The 24704-nt window shown below is 39.7% G+C and overlaps 3 protein-coding genes and 1 long non-coding RNA gene across 4 annotated transcripts; 2 read left to right on the top strand and 2 right to left on the bottom strand.

Annotated features, from left to right (window-relative positions):
- The first annotated feature begins 103 nt into the window (after nt 1–103).
- On the top strand, nt 104–2200 carry mustn1a (musculoskeletal, embryonic nuclear protein 1a). The gene is made up of 3 exons (XM_088423161.1): nt 104–824; nt 919–1039; nt 1932–2200. The coding sequence occupies exons 1-3, from the start codon at nt 816–818 to the stop codon at nt 2033–2035; spliced, it is 234 nt and encodes a 77-aa protein (XP_088279287.1). The 5' UTR covers nt 104–815; the 3' UTR covers nt 2036–2200.
- Nucleotides 2180–7211, bottom strand: ruvbl1 (RuvB-like AAA ATPase 1). The gene is made up of 10 exons (XM_088423159.1): nt 6929–7211; nt 6028–6114; nt 5824–5956; nt 5234–5385; nt 4465–4554; nt 3873–4086; nt 3603–3801; nt 3279–3381; nt 3108–3199; nt 2180–2491 (listed from the first exon to the last, which is right to left on the bottom strand). The coding sequence occupies exons 1-10, from the start codon at nt 7067–7069 to the stop codon at nt 2332–2334; spliced, it is 1371 nt and encodes a 456-aa protein (XP_088279285.1). The 5' UTR covers nt 7070–7211; the 3' UTR covers nt 2180–2331.
- A 128-nt stretch (nt 7212–7339) lies between these two features.
- eefsec (eukaryotic elongation factor, selenocysteine-tRNA-specific) lies at nt 7340–22766 on the top strand. Its single transcript, XM_088423158.1, has 8 exons — nt 7340–7416; nt 7659–8035; nt 9298–9505; nt 9612–9708; nt 10755–10919; nt 12134–12742; nt 16665–16821; nt 22089–22766. The coding sequence occupies exons 2-8, from the start codon at nt 7744–7746 to the stop codon at nt 22274–22276; spliced, it is 1716 nt and encodes a 571-aa protein (XP_088279284.1). The 5' UTR covers nt 7340–7416; nt 7659–7743; the 3' UTR covers nt 22277–22766.
- On the bottom strand, nt 14978–20690 carry LOC148418889 (uncharacterized). Its single transcript, XR_015866583.1, has 2 exons — nt 20419–20690; nt 14978–17057 (listed from the first exon to the last, which is right to left on the bottom strand). It is a non-coding gene; the product is annotated as an uncharacterized LOC148418889 (long non-coding RNA).
- Nucleotides 22767–24704: the final 1938 nt, after the last annotated feature.

Genomic DNA, 24704 nt, shown 5'->3' with positions numbered 1-24704 from the left:
TATATATATATATATATATATATATATATATATATATATATATATATATATATATATATTAGTGTGTGTGTGCGTGCGTGCGTATTTTAAATTGAAAGAATGTTGGGAACTCTCATTTCAATGTCCATTTTATATTAAAATAATGTGCTGCCAGGGTGTATCTTAATGACCGACATCATGTGTACAATATTTTTGTTTATGGAATGAGCTTGCTAAGAATGTAACTTCGACCCTTGTGATAAGCTTTATGTTGTGCAAGGGATTTCAGATGTGAGATAATCTAATGTATGGTTAAAATTGATTCTCGTAGATTTTCGTGGCTGGGTTTGTGTATAATGATGTTTTTTTTTTTTCTCCTAATTTTGCGAAGTGTACCTCTATTTAGCATTTTTATTTTTTATTTTTAATTCTTTGACTTTTCAGCAGGAAAACCAAGTGTTTGTTTTTATTGCGGAACCACAAACTCCGAACTTGGCTCAACTAAATGAAGCATCCCTCAGGGCTGGATAATGATGTCATTATAGGGAGTTAATGAGCAAAAAGGACCGGAAGCAACATTAAGTCCTTTTGGCCTTGTTTCCTCCTCCATGTGTGCAATAAAACTTTCATCCGAACATACAGTTCAATCCGTTTATTTTTTTTCCAGTTTATTTTTTTACTTTAAATCTGGATTAATTAGCAAACGCACAAACTGCAGGAGGAGCGTTTACACTCATGACGTCATTTGTTAATGTAAAACAGATTTACTGTTCACTTGTGAGTCAGACCATATAAAAACAGGCTGCAGTGAGGAGTAAACAGCTGACATCGGCAGCATGTCTCAAGTAAGAGCAATTTTTTGACCGAGCGTATGCTGTCCAAAAAAAGCGTAAAGATTGGTTACTGTTTTTTGTTTTTGTTTTTTGTTTTTTTTCTCAGCAACCGCAAGAAGAAGTGCAGCGTCCTGCGATGAGCCAGGAGGAGCTGGCTGAGACAAAGAATCGTCTTGGTGGAAGTGGACCAGCGAAAAGTAAAACTTTTGAAGTCATGGAGGAGTGTGGTGAGCGCACACCCCAATGCATACAACACGTGCAGGATATTAGTATGTTGTTGCCTGAAAGGAAAGGAAGCAGTGGAACAAATGCGTTTTAATTTGACACTAGCAGTAAGTTAGCTTATGATGTAGAAAGTTTCCACTCCATATAGGGAGATGAGACGGAATGTTGTAATGATGGAAGATTTGTCTGTTTTCCCAGTGGAATCAAATGTTGGTGTTGTTGACATGAGATTTTCACCAGATATAGGGAACAACTCATTCATACCAAAAAAGCAGAACTAATATTATTAATAATAATTATTGTTGATTATTAAACAAAGAAACCGGTTTTGTATTTATTTTATTCGAATGCAGTACAATCTCTGGTGTGAGGTTCAATTTATGTAACCTAAATACTTGGAATGAAGGCTCGTTCTAAATATTTAAAACAAAAAAGTAAAATTACATATCATTTCGGCGTATATAACATCGGATCAATATTTGGAGAGTATATTTTAGTTGAAATTTCATTGTCGGAAACGAACTCAATTTTATGGTGAATTTTTGATTTTAATTAAAGTTATCACCCCAAAATAATTGTTTTATTTCTATATTGCCTCAAACAGCATGAGCTTTATTTTTTGAATTAAGACTACAAAGTAATACTTGCTATTTTATTTTTTAAATACTAATAAAAGATTAAATATGTACAGGAACAGTATTTGTTCAGTAATATTTAATGTATCAGTCCACCATTTAATCATGTTTATTGGTTAGCTTGGAGAAATCACAAAGTTATCGCTTTTTATGGTGTGACACCCATTTGAAACTTAAGATGATTTGCTGCTCTTGAAAACTGTACAGAGCATGTGACAGGTTGAGTTCTGAATAATCTTTTTTGTTCATTTGTCCACAGAGAAAATGGGTAAAACTGCTCCGTCCGTGTTCAGCGGCGTGAGGTCAGGAGGAGAGACGGCTTTGAGCACCCGCTCAGCTTCAACTCGACCCGCCAAGAAGTAGACCAAGACCACAGAGTGGACTTTTTTTCTAAACATTTCATAGCTTCGCCTGTGGATTATCATAAGGTACATTTACACCATCTAATGAAAGATGTCCTGACTGTATTGAGGATTACACTTGTTTACAAAATAAAGCACAGCCAAATTACTAGGAAAAACCAGATCTCTTTATTCAACAGCTGGAAATCAAACAGAATCAAGAAAAGCGCATTAAACTACGCCATTAAGAAAAGATGAGAGTCATGACGGAATTGAAAAAAAAAAAAAGATTTGGAAAAGAACCGCACATCTAACACTTTACTTCATAAACTTGTGATGCTGATCCTGGAGAATCTTTGCCGAGGACTTGGCGTCGTAAAAGAGCTCGTTGATTTCTTCCACCTGCTCCCGCTCCACCGTCTCTTTGCCCTGAACGCGACCGAGCAGGCTGGCCGGCGTCAGGAGCTGAACGCCGTACCTGTCATCAAATGGGACGGTACATTTACCTGTAAGGTCAATATTTGACTCTATTGCAGTGGTCAAGTGATAAATGACTTTTATGCTAGATTTGAGGGCTGTCACCATCAAATCTTTTTAGAATTGATTTTCCTATCGATAATTCCAGCGAATAGGCGAGTATTTTTAAAATACTCTTCTAAAGTTGAACATGAGTTGACGTGTGCTGAGCCGGGTACGTTTTGTATGTGGCTGCCTACTGCTTAAAATGTGAACACAAAACTGAGCCGCTATCTGTTGTAATGACGGGTTACATTGTCATATGTCATATTATATTGTAATATATTATATAAGTTTGAATATTGTCAGCCCGCTAGTTACTAAATTGCAAGTATTTTTAAGCACACAAATTGCATTAAGCGTTCGGCCACTAGGTGGTGCACCAAGACAAACAATGGATTTGTAGCTGGAAACGGTCCAGCACCCTTGCACCCTTCCTTCTGGCTAGATTTCAAATAAAATTATTTTGAATAAGAAAACAAATATTTTATGTTACATCGTAAGAAACAAACAAAGAAACAAAAACTGTCTAACCTAACCTGAAAAATTGGCTGTTGAGCACAAGTTTGTTTTGTTACCTGAGGGTGGTCTTGGCACCTATTTCCGCAAGGTGTGCAAGAGCTTCCTCGCTAATACTGAGCCCTTCAGTCTGAGCCCGAATCTTTATGATCTGGGGAAGAAATAAAATCGGTATTAGTTTAAAAAAAAAATGGATGCATGTAATCAGAGTTACCGTCATTTGTCCTTACCTGCTTCATCTCCTGCGGCGTGTACAGCATAGTACGGATGATCATCACCCTGTCCAGGAGGTCCAAGGGAATCCCGTGGGGTGAGCTGATGTCCTCGGTCCCCCTGAAGAGCAAATGTCACACTAGGTTGGGACAAACATCTCAAATTCAGCATGAATTTCAGCGTTTATGAACTTATTCATGGATATTTTTCATGGGAAATAGTCAGTGAAAAGGTCAGAGAAAAGGTTACACAATTACCGCCTAATAGCTAATCATGTGACCATTCCCACTGAACTGAAAAAGCATTTTGATACTTGTCCAGTTTGTGTCATAACAGTCCACCTGATGAGGCAATTTCCTCTGTTGGAGGCAAACACCACGATGGGGGCGATGGTGCTCTCCAGCGCTCGATGGAGATACGTGAAGCACTCGATGTCCAGCATGTGGACCTCGTCCACAAAAAGCACGCCGGGCACCAGCTCGGCGACGCCCTGGTCGATGTAACGGTTGACCACCTTGTTGATCTCCGCTCGGAGCTTGTCTGCGGAAGGGGGGACAAGTGAAAGGGCGGCTCGGAAGTGCGGAGGCAGATTTGCCGGCGCCGATGCCAACCTGTGATTTCCGTCTTTTTGGGCTTCATCAGCTGTCCCATCATAGAGAGAATGTCCTGGCCTCCCTGCGGTCTGGCATTCGCCACGTCCAGGTCGTGCAGCGTGACATCTTGGACGATCTCCTTCTTTTTGTGCACGTCTCCCTTTGGCAGCGGCACATATTCCTCGGCTTCCAGGTCAAACTCTGTGGCGAAGGTGTCACAGCGACCTTGTCTCTGTAAGAACACAAGGATTCCTGTGTTAAAAAAAAAAAAATCTTTGGCAGTGCAGGTGGGCCAGAAGATCGGCAGACGGATGAAGCACATTGAGAGAGATCTATCAACAAGAGACATGCGTGGCACACTCCTCTCCTTATTTGGCCACCTGCGCCGAATAAAGAAACCATCATTCCGACCTGTCATCGAAAGCCGCAAGCCTCACTGCAGAAAAGGAGGCATTTTGGAAGATGGAGAGATAGCGAGGGGGAAAAAACACTTGGAAAGGAAGCAAACGTTGTTAAGAGATGAAAGTTGAACAAAAAAAAAGCTTCAATGCAATGAATGAATTGTATCAAAGAAGCTATCAGACCTATCGGCAAAACCGCGTGTTGATACCTTGACGGCTCCACTGTTTGCTTCAATGTAGATGACGTCTCCCACCTCCACGCGCTCCTTCTGGAGACTCTCGTAAATGCTGGGATCCAACTTGGGAACAAAGACAACCAGAATTGGGATGAGAACAGTTTGAAAAAGAGACAAGGTACTTAAGGAAAACAAAACCAAATGTTATTTAGGAAAATACTGCTATTCATGTTGATGATAAAATAATTAATTCTACCAAATGATTTTATTTGTTTGCCTTAAAATGGGATCTCCGTTAAGTTTTCAATGGCGAAGACTATTCTTCCTGGACTCCCTTTTACAAACAGTATTATTTGCCACATCAAAATCATCTTGGGTTTAGGCCTTCACCCGAACAATCCATACCACATAAATAAGAGTATACAAAAATGTAATTTGCCTTTTAAAAACAATAAGGACAAAAAACTAGAACCTCAGTATTTCACTGCACTACCATCGCTCGACAACCTATGACAATCTATTTGTAGTCACAGTTACGGCTGGAATGCTGATTTCTTTCACGTTTTTTTTAAGTTTCTTTTTAACCCAGAGTACTAATTACGAGAAACAACATCAATGGACACACTACTGAGGAGTGCCATTGACACCAATCGATGCCAACTACCGGTAAGTTTTTGTTTTTTTTTGTTTTTTCATGTGCACAGAAAAACATTGTTAGAGTTCGGAACCAACTCTTAACTATGAACTTGTTTCCTGCCAGCCCAGTTAATTTTTTTTTTTCTTTCTCATAATCTCATCAGACCTTGAGCTGCTTGGTGCCTTTCCCCGTCCTCAGACCAATGATGACGTGGCTGATGGTCTTGCCGTAGCCACCCATCGGGTTCTCCGTCTCACAGGGGGTCAGCTCTGTCACCTCGCCCTCGTACACCTCCTTCGTCTCTTTGATGCGCAGCCCTGAAAGGCGAGTTGACGTGACAATCGAGCACGTTGACCGCAACGGAGTGAATCGGGTCTTTGTTGTTTGCGTCCCCTCAGATCTTGCAATGTGCACGTGCCCGTGAACATTCCTGGCTATCATTCCTGAGAGACCCCCGTTTTGCATTAGTGCAGCACGAGGAAGTGCTTGCAGGTGGCCGTGGCTCAGATCAGAGGATGGGCAGTGCATAGGGGCGCTCTAATTGGCACGGTGGTGACAAGCTCGCAGGAATCTCCACCTCTGACTGGAGATCGGGTTCAATGGGAGGAGCAACAGTGCTCTCCATCTACAAAAGCTCTATTTTTTCTTCATGACATGTGCTATCAACCGGGGAAACTATCCAGAGGTCAACAGGACACAAAGCATAGCGCCAAAGTCTTTGGGGTATGATGTTATAAAATAAGAGCTACTCTCACCAATGGCCCTCCTGAAGTTCTCCATCAGTACTTCAGTCTTTTTAATTTCAGACGAGTAGACCTCACTGCCCACCATCGGGCAAAAAGGCACCTTGTTTCCCAGCTCCTGTGCTATGGCCAAGGCGAGGGCCGTCTGCAAGGAGAAACGACGCGTGTGGGTGAGAAATCACAAAACATTAAAAAAGGCTGAAATATGGACGTTACCTTTCCAGTACCAGGTGGTCCGGCCAGTAAAACTGCCCTTCCTGCCATTTTCTTGGAGCGGATGAGCTCCACGATGATGCCACATGCCTGGATTGTAAACAATTGGGAACAGTTTGAATGATGCACGTGACTTTAAAAATCGACACGGGCAATTGTGATGTCTTGATGGTGATGTTCTATCGCCAGCTATATATAAGCAGACATGGAGAAACCAAGCTCTTCCACTAGATGGCGAAGGTACTCCGCTAGTTGTCATTCGACAACAGTAAAGCATCTTTTTTTCCTTTAAAGCGGCCGCTTGAAAAGTCAACTTTTTGGATCATGTTCCAATGTTGACATCTCGCCCTAATCACAAAAAGTATTATTTTCCTTGCTTTATCTGCGCTCAGATGAAAAGGGCTTGAAGTTTCCCAAAACCTCCCTCTCCCGCCTATAGCAAGAAAAAATACACGCCAACCTTATCCACGCTCTGAATCATCACAGTGCGCATGTTGAAATGCCGTAATGCTACTAAATGTACCACATTGTGCAATTAAATATTACTAACTGCACCTTTAATTATACAGCCGTAGCTTTCAGTAGTACGCATTTATTTGTACTGTACTGCAATGTTACTTCACTGTAGATATACTCTTTCCTCAATTATTTTGGTAGTGTTCCAGTGATTTATTCCTATGTAAATTTGGTATCATGGCTAAATAAACGTTGAGAATTGTGCACTAAAATCAGGGATTTTCTGATTAAACGAGTTGTAGTGAGAAACAGCGAGTCCACGGGCTAGCAAGTTTAGCTTAAAACGGACGATGGACATTCAATTACACAGGATCATCGTTTTATGAATGTTAAGTCATCTAAGTGTTAAATTCAAATAACAGAAGAATATCACCCGGTTAACATTTACCTCTCTGGCGGCTTCCTGGCCAACCAATCCACACGCTGTCTGTTTTGCGTTACCGGCCTCGTCCAAGCCCAGTCCTTTGACATGACTGTGTGAGGCGATCCTTTGAGTTTTCGTGGTGCTCTTCACCTCCTCGATTTTCATTATTGCTTCTGTCGATGTGTCGCAAAACCGTAACGCGATTTAAAAACGACAAAATTATCTTTGCACTTTTATTAGCTTTGCTAGCGTGCCGCCGCCGCCGAAACTCAAAACACAGGAAGAATGGTTTCCATGTGGGGTTACTATGGAAATATGGCGGAAGTGTTACCTCAAAAGCCCCGCCCTATTTGGTATTTTAAGCACGCCTATTGGATAGGAACAGTGCAAGTAAAATTTGAATTGGCTGTAACTCCCGTCAGTTATTCTGTCACAGGAAATTCCACCCCTAGCGTTTTCATTTCCTGTAGTGAAGTTGTCTGTCAAAAGTGGAAACTAGCAGAAAGATACCCGTGAGTTAAACAATTATCAAATAAGAGGAAAACTTTACTATGTGGTTTTGACCGTTTTGCGATTATTTTTATGCTCCCTTCTACACACGACGCAATCACAGTTGTCAGTGACCTCGCTGGAGCCACTGCAAAACACGACTATTGGCTCGAGTTATACATAAGGGATGACGTGAATGACTGTTTTTGACATTCAGTGCAATGTATGTAGTGGAATGATAAGTGAATTTAGCTTTTAATTTCAGCTGCAACAAGTCGCTTCCCGCTGGGAATCTCGGGTCCATGGTTCGAAGAGATCAGTCGGAGCATTTGACGTGAGACCGCTTCAACATGGCAGACTACGTTCGTGCAACTTTGAATTTCAACATCGGGGTGCTCGGCCATGTGGACTGCGGCAAGACGTCGCTGGCTCGGGCGTTGAGCAGCACCGCGTCCACGGCTGCCTTCGACAAGAACCCTCAGTCTCGCGAGAGAGGCATCACCCTCGACCTCGGTTTTTCCTCTTTCACCGTGGATGTGCCGGAGCAGCTACTGGAGTTCGCAGGCCGGCGATATGACCACCTGCAGTTCACCCTGGTGGACTGTCCGGGACATGCCTCTCTCATTAGAACCATCATTGGAGGTGAGATGCCAAAGTCTGCCGCCCTAAATTCAAAGCACCGACTTGCATGTACAACCTAGACTCTAATATTAGCTTCATGAACTATATTCTATCGCGTTTCTTTTGACAACGTATATGTTTCTGTTGCCATGGCATTCCGATTTGCCAAGGACCTTCAGAATTGATAGTTTTGACCAGTTAAAAGTGTATCAAACTTGTTTAGCAATTTAAGCAGTGAAAGGGTAATGTTTTCGCAATGGTTAATTTGATAACTACATTATTTTTCCATGTACAATTACCGCTTTTAAAAACAGTTTGCAACTTGCTGTCGCCTAAAAATGACGTCACGTGACCAGGGCACTCAAGGCTCAGCGTGTCAATGTCACATGACCAGCCCAGAAAACAGGTAAACCTTGGGCACATGTGATATCATCTTCATTTGACAGTAGGTGGAAAACTGTTTTGAGAAATGTATTCATCAAATGATTAATGTTGGCTGATATTAATTATTAACATTAAACATTCACGTTTAACTTCTCAAAATTATTCCACATCACTTTAAGACAGTGGCACAGCTGCCTCACAGTTCTGTGGTTTGGGTTTTAATTCTTAAATCTGCCTCACTTTACGTAAATTACTTTGGCTTTTTTTTACATTACAACAAAGTTAGTGCAATGCAGACTCTAATGTTTTTATATTTGTGTGACTGTGAATATGTCTTTTGTGCAAAAATGGATCAGGTGGGATAAGCTCCAGCTCAGCCATAGAGCTATAGAAAATAGATTATATTTGTGTTTGCTCTGGTAACTGTATGTGAAAATGCTATTTAGAAAACCGATCACTCATCATCTGTACACTTTTATACAGATGAACTTCATCCCTGACCCGGTTGAGGGGCACATGTTAGAAATTAGGCTTGGAGGGAGAAAGTCGAAATTGGGGTGTCTATATTAAGCTCCCCCTTCTCTTGTCCCAAATGGGGAAATCACAGGAAATAGATGGAGCCAAGTTGGAAGTAGAGAAAAGAGTTGAGCGCAGGAAAGCAAAGTCAGGAAAGGAAAGACAAGCAAGCGTGCGGCAGCTCTAGTTTCAAGCCTCTAGCCCTTTTACTCTTGTTCACTCCTCCCGCTGATGTTTGTCTCCTTGTCCATTCTTGTTTGTTTTGCTGTCGTCATTCACCATCACACGTTTATGCATAAGTAAATAGACAAAAGCCCGTCTTGTATTTACAGCTAATTTCACATAAACATGACTCAACGTTTGTATGTTTTTGCATCACTTAGGGGCACAAATCATCGACCTGATGATGCTGGTGGTGGACGTGGTGAAAGGGGTGCAAACTCAAACGGCAGAGTGTCTGCTCATCGGAGAGCTGACCTGCCCTCGTATGGTGGTTGTGCTGAACAAGACGGACCTCCTGCCTGTCAGCAGGAGACAGGCCGCAATTGAGAAAATGACCAAGAGGCTTCACAAAACGCTAGAGGGAACCAGGTCAGGAATTAGATGAAAACACAGCGGAGTACGTTTCCTAACAGACCCAACTGGGATGATCCAATAAAACGTTTGAGATTTGCTTACATTTTCTGTTTTTACCTAGGTTTAAAGACTGCCCAGTGATTGCAGTGGCAGCCAAGCCTGGCGGTCCAGACGCTGATGACTCAGAGGAGCCAGAGGGAATGTCTGAGTTAATCGAGGTGAAATTTTGCATACTGAGAGCTTACATTTGTAGTTCTCAAAATCTTTTTTTTTTTTTTGTGTTAGTCTTAGGTGCTACTAAAATTCCACATTCTACTAATGACATTTTTTTGTTGTTTTTTTTTTTAGGTTGAAATTTTAATGCGTTACTTTTATTGCTATGATGTCTTCAACCACAATATTAAATACAGAGTGTTCCCGAAGTCTTGGGCACATTGCAAATCCTTTGTTTTGACAAATGGTGCTCACATTGAACGTTTTTAAACATTACTTGTAAAATTTGCGATTAAATGCTTTCAGAATATCTCACTTTCTTTTTTTATATATATCCTTAATAGTTTTTAAGATTCCAATGTCAAAATATGCACAAATCCTTTGAAACACTCTCTACATTATTTAAAATAGCTTTTGAACTATATTTAATAATTTCTATTTTAGCATTGATATTACAGTTGATCAGATTAATCTTTAGTCAGTCAAACTGAGCAGTTATGCACACAAAACCTGTAATATATGCTGGATTCATTTATGTATTTTTCTTTTTGTTCATTATTTTCTAAATATATTTGTTTCATTCATTAATTGGCGAATTGGTTAATTGTGGTATAGGAAATGGTGGCTAGATTTATTTTATAGTACAGGATATTTCTACCACTGTTCCGTGGCACAGCACTTTGAGACAAAATCTTGTGGGCTGTTAAACGGTGTTTACTTGCTTGTTTATGATAAAACTTTGATTAGAAGTGGTAATATAGGCTACAAAGTTTAAAATAAAAAAAAACAATTAGGCTAGTGTGACTCACAAACTGAGCAATCATTGCTCCTTGCGCATGCAATTTCTTTTTTCATTTTACAGCAAGTGGCAAAATATATGTTTAAAGATATTTATTGTACCCGACAACCAATTCAGCTTCCAAATATGAACTAATAACTTTTTACTGCTGAAAATGGCTAATTACTTTTAATGTCCTTTTAAGTCTCCTGTAGTACGAGGTTGCTCGTGTATGTAAGTGTTTCTGTTCTGTTTTCCTCTCTTGTGTTTCAGCTTTTAAAATCCCAGACGTATTTCCCACGGAGAGACCCACGAGGCGACCTGCTGATGGCCGTGGATCACTGCTTTTCCATCCGCGGGCAGGGAACTGTCATGACCGGCACTATCCTGCAGGGGTCAGTGGCTATCAACGACATGGTGGAAATTCCAGCACTGAAGGTACAGTGCAGTGTGCGACGCACTCTTACCTGCAGTTCTCATTTAGACCTCATGGTGGCAACAGAGGTTTTCAATTTAAAGTATTTTGGAGGTTTTCTTCTGTAACGTTACACTCTGCTGCTCCTGTTGCTACTCAATGTGTCGCCAAAGAACTACAGTATAGTAATGACACAATGACATGAATTAATTGGTAGTTATCTTATCATGTATATCGTGTGCATTGTTTTGAAGGCTTTATTTCCAAAATGAAAACTAACGTCTATTGTGTAGTCTCACCCAAAATACAGCCATTGTAATGTTTATTTAAGGTGAAGGTGACACTTTTGCATTAAATGAAATAAAATATGCAATGATATAGTGTCTAGAATGTTGATAATAAAATAAAACGTTGACAGCAGTATAGTGTTTTTTCCCTCTACATTTGATATTATTGTTTATTGTGATTTCATTATGTAAATTCATCAAACAATTTATTTGGCAATGAGGTAAAAATAAAATCATAACAAAATACAAATACATCAAAGTTCAAATGTTTATTTGTATGTTAGGCCTGGGTGAAGAGCAACAAACAATCTCATTTTTTTCAGTCATGTAGGTCGATTATGATTTTAATCAAAGAAACAAACCCAACAAACATTTGAAGAATAAGTGATTAATTCTTCATTAATGGCATTAATTGGCATTAATTTAATTTATTCAATATCTTGCCCAGCCTCCATGTATGTAGTCAATGGGTGAGACAAAGATGCCACAATAATTCTCTTTTTCCCTGGCATTTATAATTGATGTAATTAAAAGTAATCCATTCAGTCCAATCTGTCAATTATTTAATGTTAAGAAAAGTTTCAAACTAAATTACAATTTTTTTTGAATACACACATTTGAAAAGAAGTGGCTGATTGATGCAACAAATTTTACAGACTTTTAATTATATGAATATTAAGTGGGCTGGTGGAAAAAATGTCACAAGCCATTCTTTGCTGATTTACACGCATTACTGTCGTTTGTTTTTGTTTCTTTTAACTTTATTGTTTTACATCTAGCTACATAATATTTTATTATGTATGTGCGGCACTTGTTGCAGCTGTGGTTATATTTTAGAAGAATAGAACAAACTACACTGGAATGCTTCTTCGTGGGAATTATTTTGTTTAGTTTACCCTGAATTGTGTTTAGACTTAAGATGTGTTATTCTGTCACATGTCTCCCATCAGGTGACTAAGAAGGTAAAGTCGATACAGATGTTTCGGAAGCCAGTGTTGGGGGCCATGCAGGGAGACCGCGTGGGTGTGTGCGTGACACAGTTTGACCCAAAGTTGCTGGAGCGGGGGCTGGTGTGCACCCCGGGCTCCCTGCGCACCGTCTTCTCCGCCATCATCTCCGTCAAGAAGATCGGCTACTTCAAGGGCTCGCTTAGCACGCGGGCCAAGTTCCACATCTCGGTGGGACACGAGACGGTCATGGCGAGGGTGACCTTCTTCGGACTGCCGCCGAACGCGCCTCATCCAATGATCCCCTCGCCAGAAAGGGCCTTCGCCTTCGACAGGGAGTACCTCTACCAGGATGAATACGTCCAGGGAGAGTCCGGTTCGGGACCCGACCCGGAGCAGTGGGCTTTGTTGGAGTTTGAGCGTCCCGTCCCGTGCCCCATGCTCTGCTTGGTGATCGGCTCCAAGCTGGACACGGACATCCACGCCAACGCCTGCCGATTGGCGTTCCAAGGGTGCCTGCTGCACGGCTTTGAAGATAAAGGCCACACTGAGACTGGCCTCTCTCGCCTGCTCATCTACAAGACCAAACACAAGGAAGGCCAAGTGGACAGGGTGAGTCATCGCTCGAAATCCTAAATTGTGGTGAGTGCAAACCAGACCCTTCCACATTTAGCCATCACAAATTGTGTATTGTACCGCTCCCACCTGTTGTAACCACATTCAGAGTACAGTAGTTTAAATTGTAAATACTGTATATGAAAAATTGTGATCCCAAAATAATATAGCCCTAGCTGCAACAAAGTGCTGCACATACATAATAAAATATTACATAGCTAGATGTAAAACAAAGTCAAGTAGAGGTGCAACAATTTATTGATTTATTGACAACTAATTGAATTTATCCACCCCCCCCCCCCCCCCCCCTCTTGTTTTTTCAAAGCATGGAAATTATAGCATGTTTTTTAAAGTCTAATTAATTGAGAAAGTAATTGTTAGTTCTTCTGTCTATCTTAACTGCTTGTCCTCAAAAGGGTCGCTGGTGCTTATCCTAGCTGTCTTTTGGCTGCAGGCAGGACAAACCCTGACCTGGTTGCCAGCCAATCGCAGGGCATGTTGAAACAAACAACCAATCACACTTTTAAACACACCTAAGGGAAATATGAAATGTCCAGTATACCTACCATGCATGCTTTTGGGTATGCAGGAGGAAATAGAAGTATCTGTAAAAAAACCCACACAGACACAGGGAGAACATGCAAACTCCACATAGGAACGGCAGAATTGAACCCATGACCTCCGCATGTGAGGCAGACATCCTATCCAGTCTTCCAACGTGGCATACATTGATTAACAGTTAGCACAAATTTCAAGCTCATCTCACATTACCGTGACAATATATGGCCAAGTAATAGTTTGATAGGGTTTATTATTATTATGTTTTTCTTTTAAGCCCTTGTGGATTTTTGGCACAGAAAAAGATGCCATGTTAATTGGATGATTATCAAAAAAAAAAAAAAAGATAAAATACCATTTGTTTCCCTCCAATGCATTTCAATAGGAATATATGCAGATTTTCACTATTCATCAGCTGGCTTGGTACCTATTCCCAACGAATGTCACAACTTTAATTTTCAGTTCCCAGAATGCATTGCACGACATAATTAATTTACTTATAATATGAATCATTTTCAAATTTGTTTGTGGTACTAGTTGTTGAAATGGCAATAATTGTCTGATTTTATCGGTTGGGCGTGATTGAAGACTCTCCGTAACTTCCGCTAAATGGAACTACTCCGCAGCATAAAATACTTGTCTGCCATCAATTTGAATCGGGATTTTGTGACGTTATTGACCACCCGTGAATTGGTATTGGATTGGAATTTTTCAGTGAACTAGTAGTAGTAAGTTCATCCCAAAAAATGAGGGTTTGAATGGTGAGCTTTGAAAATTAAGGTGAACTACTGTACTTTCCCTTTGCGTCTGTGCCCTCTCGCTCACCCTGCAGTCCTCTTGCTGCTCCCAGTGCTTTGAATGTTTCTCATTGCTGGTGGCACTGGAGCATGGCTGGCAGACAAAGCCCGTATTGTGTGTTCACAAACAGACACGTACACACAAACAAGCGTGCATCGGCAGAAACGTGTGGGTGCACATGCCTATGACATGGAGGTGCATGCGGGTGGCCGCCTGACGCCACTCGCCCCGTCTAGCTGTCAGAGACTGGCGCTGTTTGGACACACCTGAGTGGCACAGGAATACCCACACCGGTGGGTGTTCAAATGACTTATCCCACGGCCTCTCTGGATCAGCAGTTGCCTCTGTCTCATTTTCAACGGCCATTACTGCACAAGTTTAAATGTCTTTACACGCTAAAACCATAATAAGAAGGAGATGCAAAAATGAAACTGTGGAAGTGTTGCTCATAGGCAAGGAATTTAGTTTCACAGTTGGATTTACTGTTAGTCATCATCGTTATGGCACCACCTCCGGGAAGTAGTATACCCACCCATCCATTTTCGACAATATGGCCGCTTATCCTCACATCATCATCAAACACAAATATGATTTTAGACTATTTTATTTTCGCCTTTGAATTTACTATTCATTAATTGCCAAAGCTGACCTAAATTGACAAAATTGGCATTTTTTCTGTAATAGATAATACACCAGCACGCATGAAGACTATTTTTAATCACTATTATGGTTTTAATGCTAAATATAAATGCGTTATTGTTGTTTTTGATATTTTCAAGTTTTACAAGAACCTTTGTTATTTCTTGAGGATATCAAATTCTAGCAGTTTGCATTCCTGAACATAAAAGGAGTCCACATTAAAGCGCTTCATGATGCTGGGTGGTCACCACACATAACAGGATGTTTTATTACTTGAGAACAATGACCAGCTGAAAACATTTTACAAACATGGCAGATTTGCTTATTTTGCCATGAAAACAAGTAGGAGTGCATATTACTGTAAATGTAGTATATTAAATCACATTTTTTTTCTTAAAGAGGATTAAAATCACATTTAATCATGAGGGTCATTTATCTTGTTTCATTCATCCATTTTCTCTTGCGGTTTTTTTCATTGGGCGAGCAGAATTACATATGAATTATAGGGAATTATTAAGCAGATCTGAACAATTAATCAAAAACTAAGTACAGATCATTTTATTGCTTGTGTTTAGGTTGCAAATAACAATTATTTAAATTATTGATTAACCTGTCAACTTTTTCCCATTAATCAGTAAATCAGATTTGATAAAATATGTAAAATGTTTGTACTTTTGATTAAACACAATAATAATCCTTGTGCTTTCATAAAAGACTAAAAACAATCATATTTCGATCATTATTTGTTAATATATATGATATACTGTATGTATGTATGTATGTATGTATACATATACTTATAATACATATAATACATAAGAATTCATTTTAAAATTACAATTATTCATTAGTTGTCAATTAATTATTGCATCTTATCATGTTTGTCAAGAAATACACAGCAAGAAGACCTTGAAAAATTGCAATCACAATACAGTCAAGAAAACAGTTTTTAAAAAAAAATGCTTGGTTCTTGTTCAAATGTAAGTGCTTTTCTTTTTCATTCCCTTTTGATACAAACAAATGATCAAATATTGGAATTAGGGCCCGACTGGTTGTGTTTTTATTCAGGCGGATGCCCATTTTTGGCAGAAAAAAAATAGGGATTATTGGCCATTTGGGCTGATTATTTTTGTCCGATCTTTGAAATGATCATTATCGGCCGATTAATTCGGTGGGTCTGTAATAGAAATACTTCAAGAAACTGTGACAAGAAAATCAGTATTTTGTCACAATGTGAGCGCCTTGTTCACACAACGTCAGAGAGACACACCATACATGTTGTTAAGTTCCGTTGGTGTGTTGCGTGAGGTGAAATTCAGGTCGCGGGTCAAGTGTGTAAAGGAGGTTGCAACTCAAGGTGTTGACATCTTCAGTCCTCAAGTCTCAAGCCAAACGATGCATGCAGGAGGTCAGACTGGTCGTCATGTGGCCTTTGCCAATTATCAGCTTTCAAGTTCTAGTTCTTTTTTTTCCTTAGCAGGACACATTGCCGTCATTGTTGAGATATGACTATTGGTACGGTCTGTCGGACGTGTATAGCCACTGTATGTTTCTTTTTATCGGCGCATCAGTCACGCTTGAGGGTCAAACGTTCACGAGTGAATGAGGGTGAGGCAGAAGAGAGGACGAGCTGCTGGTGGTGCTGGAGGAGGCTCGGAGACAGAGCGGTGCCCTCTTCTTATCAGATTAGTGATGGATGATAAGCGAGGAATACAAACAAATGGCATCAAATGTGAAGGAACGAGGAAGCAGAGACAGCCAGGCGGCGAGACTCCCAAGAATGTGCCGGCGGTGGGCTTGATGAGGGCGCAGGACGTGGGCCGGGATGGCCTCGCCGTGCCTTCGCGGCTGACAGTTTCTTAGCCGTAGTAAGTTTGGTCTACGCGCTGTCATTCAACTGTTGGTCATCTTTTGTCATGCGCAGGTGACAGACGACTACACTGTGATTGGCCGCAACCTGTTCAAGAAGGAAACCAACCTGCAGGTCTTCTTGGGCCTAAAGGTCATGCTGTCAACAGGCGAAACCGGCGTCATCGAGGGCGGCTTTGGACAGAGCGGCAAGTTCAAAATCCGAGTGCAAGGTAAGGAGCACACATTTCCAAGTGGCTCGGTTAGTTTGCTGCATTGGATACGAGATGTCTACCCCAAACGCTTGTTTTTGCGTTTTCGGGGCTGGGCGGGCGGATTGTTTTCAGGATGTGGTAAGAGTGCTGGGGCTGACATCTCCAGCCACATTCCCAGGATTCCTCCAGGGATTGCCTGTGTTCCGGGGGAAATCTGTTCTGTATTTATTTTACCTTCTGTTGCTCCAAACCCACTGTGTCGCATCGGGAGGGGAGAGAAAACAAAAACAGTTAAAGAACAAGAAGCCACACCTACATCCTCTTCAATGATTCTCACACACACACACACATTTATGTATACTTGTGAGGACATACGATGACTTAAAGCATTACCTAGCCCCTAACCTTAACCATCAGAAATGATTGCATAACTCTAACCCTTACCCTAATCTCAACCCTTACCTAATTCAAACCTCCAAAAGCAAGTCTTGACCCTCTAAAAGAGGTCTGAATAAATGAGGACCGGTGCCACCCCATTGGCATGTGCATTTCCTAGCCCCTAATCCTTAAGCATCACAGTTGATTGTCCAAGTCTAACACGTAGCCTAACCTCAACCAAAATCCAAATCAAACCTAAACTCTAAAACCAAGTCTTGACCCTCAAAAAGAAGTCTGGACTAGAGCCCACCAAAATGGCCGCACAAGAATAAGAGGTTCCCACAAAGATACAGTAGTAAAAACCCGAATATGAGCAATATGTAGCAAAAAACAAAACAAAGTTTTGGACAAAGATACGGCTTGTAAAAGTTTTAATCAATGAAGAGTTGTGCTTATTTCTACAAAGTCATTATCATGACACTGATTTTTGTTGCTAGCATATCACTGATGTCCAAAAAGCATCAATAGTTTGCATCACTATTCCTGCTATGAACAACTGTCATGGTTTGAGTGTTATCATAATCATAATCATGATCAGGGATAAACCTTTTCCACCTGTGAGATGAATGCGTGATGAATGCGTGAACAGGAGGATCATTTCCTGTGCATAGGGGTATTAAAAAAAAGTGCTATTATCACCATAGCAAGTTACAACCTGATCTGATGAGATTCGATGTATCAAATAGGATTGTCTGCGTCAATTCGCATATGGATGACAAATGTAAAATGTAGATTAGTTCTACATTGAATTTATTATGTAACTCGTGATGCCGCATAGGCCAGAGTGAATTTCGTTAAAATCAGTTACAATTGCGCAAAGTTGCTTCTCTGTGGTGAATTCCCACCCAAAAACTCCTTTAAACTCAGACATATTAATTACTTATATAAAAAACATCACCTGTTTGATAAAAGGAAGATCTAAAAATATCTTCTATTGAATTAAGGACGAAAGTAATTAATTACTTCAGGTAATTAAGTCCTGACTTAACCAATTATGTTAGTACTCAATTACCTAAAGTATCCAATGACCTTAGAACATAAGTACTTAAAGTAAACAATGATTTTAATACCAAATTACTAAAACTAATCCATTACTTTAGGTCTTAATTCATTTCGAACCGGCCATTTTTAGACCCTTAGCCAAACACGAGGAAATAAAAATAGGAAAGAAATGTAAATATGTATCTAGGATTGAATGTGTGGATTAAAAAAAAAATAAATAAATAAAAATGTGTCTTTGTGATTTGAACGACTTGAATAATAAAAATGCCGAGCCATTATAAAAGGAAAATAAAACACTGTCAGATGAGGGTGTTTGTCCAGCCAGCTCTTATTCTGTTAAATGTGTTTACGCTTTATTATTCTGTGAAAGCACAATTAGCCAAATATCGCATATTGTGTCTCTTCAAAAAGTGACCAATACTCCTTTCCTCTAATAAATGCCATGTCTCATTTGGTGGTTGGGTGCATCTTCCACTTCAACAAATAAATGCCCTTTTCTCAATAAATGGTTCCATTTTCCCATCGGTTCACACACAAAGATGTATTATGCATTTTCCCCCCACTACTGAAAGCAGTTCTTCACTTAATGTGAATAACACGTTTCATTAAAAAAAAATTCTCACAAGCAAGAGTCTGTATTTTGTAAACTTAACGTCCCCTTTTGACACGCTAGTAGAAATCCTCCAGTTTATAAAGTGTGATCCTGTTTTGCTCACCCTAGCTCCCCCCTGCACAGCCAATGCCAACTTGAACTTGTGTTTAAGAACTGCTGTGAAGATGAGTGCTATGCCGTCTTAGTCTGTTTTATTACACTTTGGAACCACATTCATGATCAAAATGGCATACAATGTTTTGCAAATGGGTCACAATAACACAATTTAGTTGCTTAAGTTCCAATTCATCTGTTCTTAATTTGAAAAGGAGAACGTGCTGTTCCTGGATTTTACATTGGATTTACTGATACCTGCAGATATCCTTCTAAAATCTACCATACCCCCTGCTTTCATGTGTTCCCATTTGACACCCACTGCTTCAATCCAAATAAGCAAATTTAAACAGAAAATCTTTTAAATTACCATTGCTTTTTGAAAACCTTTACTTTGAATCTTTACTGGTTACTTTGTTTAGTATTCTAAAAAAATAAAAAATAAATATTGCCCTCACAATAGACAACCGACCACCTGCCCAAAATGTTCCTCCCTCCATTCAAGAGTCAATAGTTTTATTTTCATATGCATAGTCACACTACACAATGAATTTCTTCTTCTCACTTCCTGGAGCGGACTTACATTCCGCGCAATAGAGCAAATGATAAATTAAAGCAATACAAAAACAGTAATAGGGAAATAAGGGCAGTGATAATGAAGCACTAATAATCGAATAGACTCACATTCGGAACATATCGTGGAGTAGATGGAGTGGAAGATGCTATGCAGCTATACATATGATGATGACAGTGCAATATATCATGTAATGTAAAATATCTGTCGTTTAGAGAATTAATTAGTCAATTAATTATGAAAACACGGTAAGGTGTGTGCTGTGTGAACCTGTCATGAACGTTTGATTGTAGCACATCACTAATAAGGAAGCCAAATTTTCAGTTGGAATGTTGCATTGCAAGATTATCATCCCTCTGTCATGATAAAGAAGTTTTTTTTTAAATTTCCCTGTAAAAAATATGATAAAAATGTATTGCCTGCACACAAAACCTAAATTTTAGGAAGCCTTTATGTGTACAAATTTATGTTTGGAATATTAATCAAATGTAACTAGTACAGTTCTGTTTTTTATGTCAAGCAAAACTGGACTTGAATGGAAAACTACTTGAATGCTCAGTGCTGGTTAAAGTTCCTAAATAATGTTAAAAAATATTTAAAGCGGCTTTTTTCTTTTTAACCACACTTATGAATGACTTGGCCTGTCTGCGATTTTTCAAAATCAAATGTACTTCAATGCCAAAGATCTTTGAGAAGGACTCAACTGCATGTTTTTGCACGTGAACACGAGTTCATTCAAGTTTGCGCACGCTGTTGTAGCCACAACTAGCGGAGCCATATCTCCCAGCATAACAAGCCTTACATCGGCGTAACGATAACAACAAGAATGCTGGCGCCGCGATGCATGAGGCCAGACAGACAGCGTGTTAAGCCATGAAACTAGAACATTGCTTACCTTCCGTGTCCAAAACCGCAGGCGAAATTAGCAGCCAATTTGAACAGAGGGCATAAATAGAAGCACAAAAGGGGCAGAAATGTGACTCAGCCTGATGAGCGTGACTCAGTAGCTCATAGTTCTCAGGAAATTAAGGTCAGGGCAGACAACAAACGGCCAAGCGTGGCGTTGGAGTCAACGTCGGGATGCCCGGGACGTCTCCTTGAGCAACAGGGATCTGTTTTCGGCACATTATCAGCTGTTAATTTTGAAGAGTGAAAGCTGCAGGTCATGCGGAGTTAGCGCAAACACGTGCTCCGGTGAACTTCACCAAAATGCACACTCGCCGGCGTAGTCTCTCGGCTTGGATGAAAGCCTGTTCAGTTTGCGATCGGAAGTGGCTTCACAAGAGGACACCGCAGCAAACCGGACTTTTGCAGTAGAATTAGACATCCCTGATCATATCATTGTAGATATTTTTTGTCAAGATGTTAAGATTGCTGAGGTGTACCTAATAAAGTGTCCAATTAGAATTGGATGCAGTGTGGAATAGGGCTGAGCAATATTTCCCCAAAATAAAATCTTGTTCCCCCCCACCAAAATTATTTTGGACAATTACGAATTGAATCGATTTTAACGGAAGAAGTCAACCCAACAACCATTTATTTAAAAAAAAAATCTTCAACAAAAATACTGATTTGAAATCAGTTTTGACGCAAACTTAACATTCGTAGCTAGTGCGTGACTTGTTTAAAGGGATTGCCATTTATTTTTGCCATTTTTAGCAGTCAGATGTTAGTAGTTTGTCTACAATTAGTTTGTCGTATTATCAGTTTTAAGAGCCATTTTTGACAAAAACATTTGAAAATATTTGAAAAAATATCATCACCTACCCGTTGACAGATTGAAGTCAAGACTCTTAAAAACATCAAATTACGTCTTTGGTATTGAATGAATTGAATTGGATGAATTGATTTATTTGACAGCTGAATTATTTTCCATGTGCAATTAATACTATTAGAAACACATCTTCTATTTGCAGTCGACTGAAAATAACGTCACCTGTGCTCAAGGCTTGCGTAACGACCAATCATACCTCAGCTGTTGGTCATGTGACATTCATAAGGTGCACCATGATTGATTGGTTGTTACCTGAGTCTTCAGCGTATGTGATGTCATTTTCAGTCAACAGAAAGTGAACAAATGTGTTTTTAAAAGTATTACGTGGACATACAATATCATTTAGCTGCCAAATTTATCATTCGACTCATTCCACCGCAAAGATGTAATTTAAGAGTTATTTAAGAGATATTTTTTCAAATATCTTTAAGTGTTCTAAAAATATATGTTACTAAAAGGGTTAATTATAGTCAAAATATTGTCTTTTTGACCCCCAAAAATGACTGTGGACTAGTCCTTTAAATGCTGCAGTTAATCACCAATTAATAATACCAAATGTTAATATTTTTTCCAGCATTCTGCCACATTTGTAAGATCTCAATTTCACGATTGAGATGGGTTTCAATTCTTCGATTTTTAAAGTAAGGATTTTAATCGAATTAATTTGATTTATTGCCCAGTCCTAGTACAGAGTCCTCCCTTGGGAAATCCTCATAAAGGTCAATGGGTTCTTAAATAACCATCAATGGAAAATAAAATTAAAAAAACATGTCTGCGGATCTTCTCTTCAGAGGGTCTCCGCCCACAAACCAAGCTGATGCTGTCCTGCGTCACTTCCAAGAAAAAGTGGAAGGGAGTCGGCAAAGTCGGCGGCATGGCTAACGAAGACGAGCCCAAAGTGGATGCCCAGCCTGTTAGCATTCACTTGTATTTCAAGCGCTTTATTTTTGACCCCCACAAGAAGATCGTTCAGGTTTGACCTCCAACTGCCATTTCAACATCCAACAAGACTCTTTGTTCTTGGAGAGCGACTGTGCCGACGTAATTTAATAGGAGTGGAAAAAGCTTAAATGAAATGATGTCAAATGATATACGTATGAGTGCTGGGGGGGGAGAAAAAAGTTTAATCTCACTATGCGGAGATGGACTTGATTCACTCTGCTGACAATAACGCTTTTTTTTTTTTTTTTAGCTTTTAAAATCCGATTTGCAAATAATTGATTTTTCTTTGTACACATCTGATAACGGTGGATTTTTAAACCAGCTGAGTATGAAAAAAATATTTGGTGTTATAAAGCAATCATGTTCTTATCTCTCTCTTGCTCTGTCACTGGGGTCAATGATTAATCATGCGGTAATTTTCTGTTTGATATTATTTCTTGAAATGACAACAGTGGAAGGGTTTTGACCTGCAATTATATCAGATGAAATGGAAAAGTCACACAAATAAAACAAACCACTATCAGAAACTCCCATTTGCCGTTCATTATTTGTACATCTTCACTTGTGATGTGCTTTATTAATCGTTATGTGTTTTGAATGCAAACGCAAGGTTCAAAGAAGGGGAATTAATTAGCAATGGTGTTAAAATGCCATTAATTTTTTTCTTTTTTTTTCTACCTGTGTCTAAAACGCACAAGAATATTGGCCTTTTATTGGACAGAAGTCGTTTGCACCTTAATATCAATGTGGTGCTCAAAACGCTTCACAAATATACTGTGCTTTATTTTTTTAACCGTAAAAACGTGGTTCCATTTAGGGATGCACCAAATTTTCGACTACCAAAATTAGGGGGCCGAAAATGGCAAATAAAAATGAATATTTGGTTTTTTTTTTGGCAGAAAAACAATCAAAATGAAAACAATACATTCTAAAAAGGACGTTGTGATGGTGTAAGCAAGCACATGCCGGAAACACGGTGACAACTTCAAAATAAAGCTTCGTTTCCATAGTAATCATCTTCTTACCTCTCCCTTTCACGTCACTAACGATCTTGGAACCCGTGGCTAACGAACTAAAGTTTGAATTAAGCACTAAAATACACAATAAATACAATATCGTAAGCACTCACGCAAGATCAAGTCTTTACGAAACACACGCAAGATTTTGAACTGAGCGAGCGATAAAGCGAGAGAGAAGTATCTCTACGGCATTGCCGGAGGGATTTCGGCCAATGGCGTATCGGCATCTCAGTGACGCCGACCAATAACAGACCAGCATCTTGGTGACGCTTATAGTGACATACGAGCGTGCTGTGAGGCGAGTGAGTTGTACACACGCGCACTGGCCACCAAGTTTGAATTTTGGAAATTGTTGTTGATGCCGTAGGGCAGAAAAAATGCCGTAACAAGGGGTTGAAAAAACTTCGTATTCCACTTCATAACGTGAAAAAAAAACGTAAACTAGGGACGCCCTAACCCTGGGGTCCACTTTATGTATTTTGATGGGCTGTTGGCAACGATAGATCGGCAACAGAGAATCTCCACACTTTGCTTTCTAGCCAAAGTTTTATATGAAGTAATATCGTTAAGCATCACTGTTAAACACAATACTGCATATTCAACGGTGTTCCAGCGGATAGCTGGGTTCACTCAGGGTTTGCTTCCGTAAATGGTTATTTGTGACAGCAATGTGGCCCTGTACTTAAGCGTAATTATTATTATTATTATTTTATCATGATTTTTTGCATTTGATTGCAGGTGGCCTAACTGAATAAATAGAATGATGGTTTTATTTATCAGGAAATTGTAGAAAAAATGTCTTTAGTAATGGAAACATACATCAGTCTGGCTGAAAACGTTTAAATATGATGTCTCTAATATATTAGCTGTGAGCTTTAAGGGGAGGAGCAGAAGCCTCTTACTATGTAGCGGATGATGTCAGCAAGCGGCTGCTGTGAGCGGCGCTTCTATCTTAGCAGGAATCTGAGGAAATTGGAGAGAGCGGGAGGAGCGGGAGCAAGAGGGGACACTGGAAGGTTTGTTCCCCTGAGTGACAGTCCTTTTAGTCTTATCTCCTCGCGTTCCTCTTATAGAAAAGGAGGCAGAGAGGGGGAAAAATATTCGTTTTACTCTTGTCTCTCCAATTTCACTTTCTAGAAACAGTCATTCGCTATCCATTGTAGGTTATATTTCCATCCGTGATGTGTTCCACGACTAATTAATCCCTGATTGCACACATTAATAGTATTGTGTTGTCAATTAACTTATTCACTACCAACCTAGTTAAAACTATTTTTTTTTGTCTCATGTACCTGTCATTGGAATCCAGTCAAAATGGATTTTTGACATCTCTAGCCGTCAATGGCAGCAAATCAGCTAAACTTCACATTCAATTGTCAATTTATGTGTTAAACTTTCATCTGAGGTCTTTTGATTGAAAATGGAGGGACAATATTGGATAAAAGT

The sequence above is a fragment of the Hippichthys cyanospilos genome, chromosome 9, assembly GCF_059441005.1.
Source record: "Hippichthys cyanospilos isolate Australia breed blue-spotted pipefish chromosome 9, RoL_Hcya_1.0, whole genome shotgun sequence".
NCBI lineage: Eukaryota > Metazoa > Chordata > Actinopteri > Syngnathiformes > Syngnathidae > Hippichthys > Hippichthys cyanospilos.
This window is presented reverse-complemented; position numbering and strand designations above follow the sequence as displayed.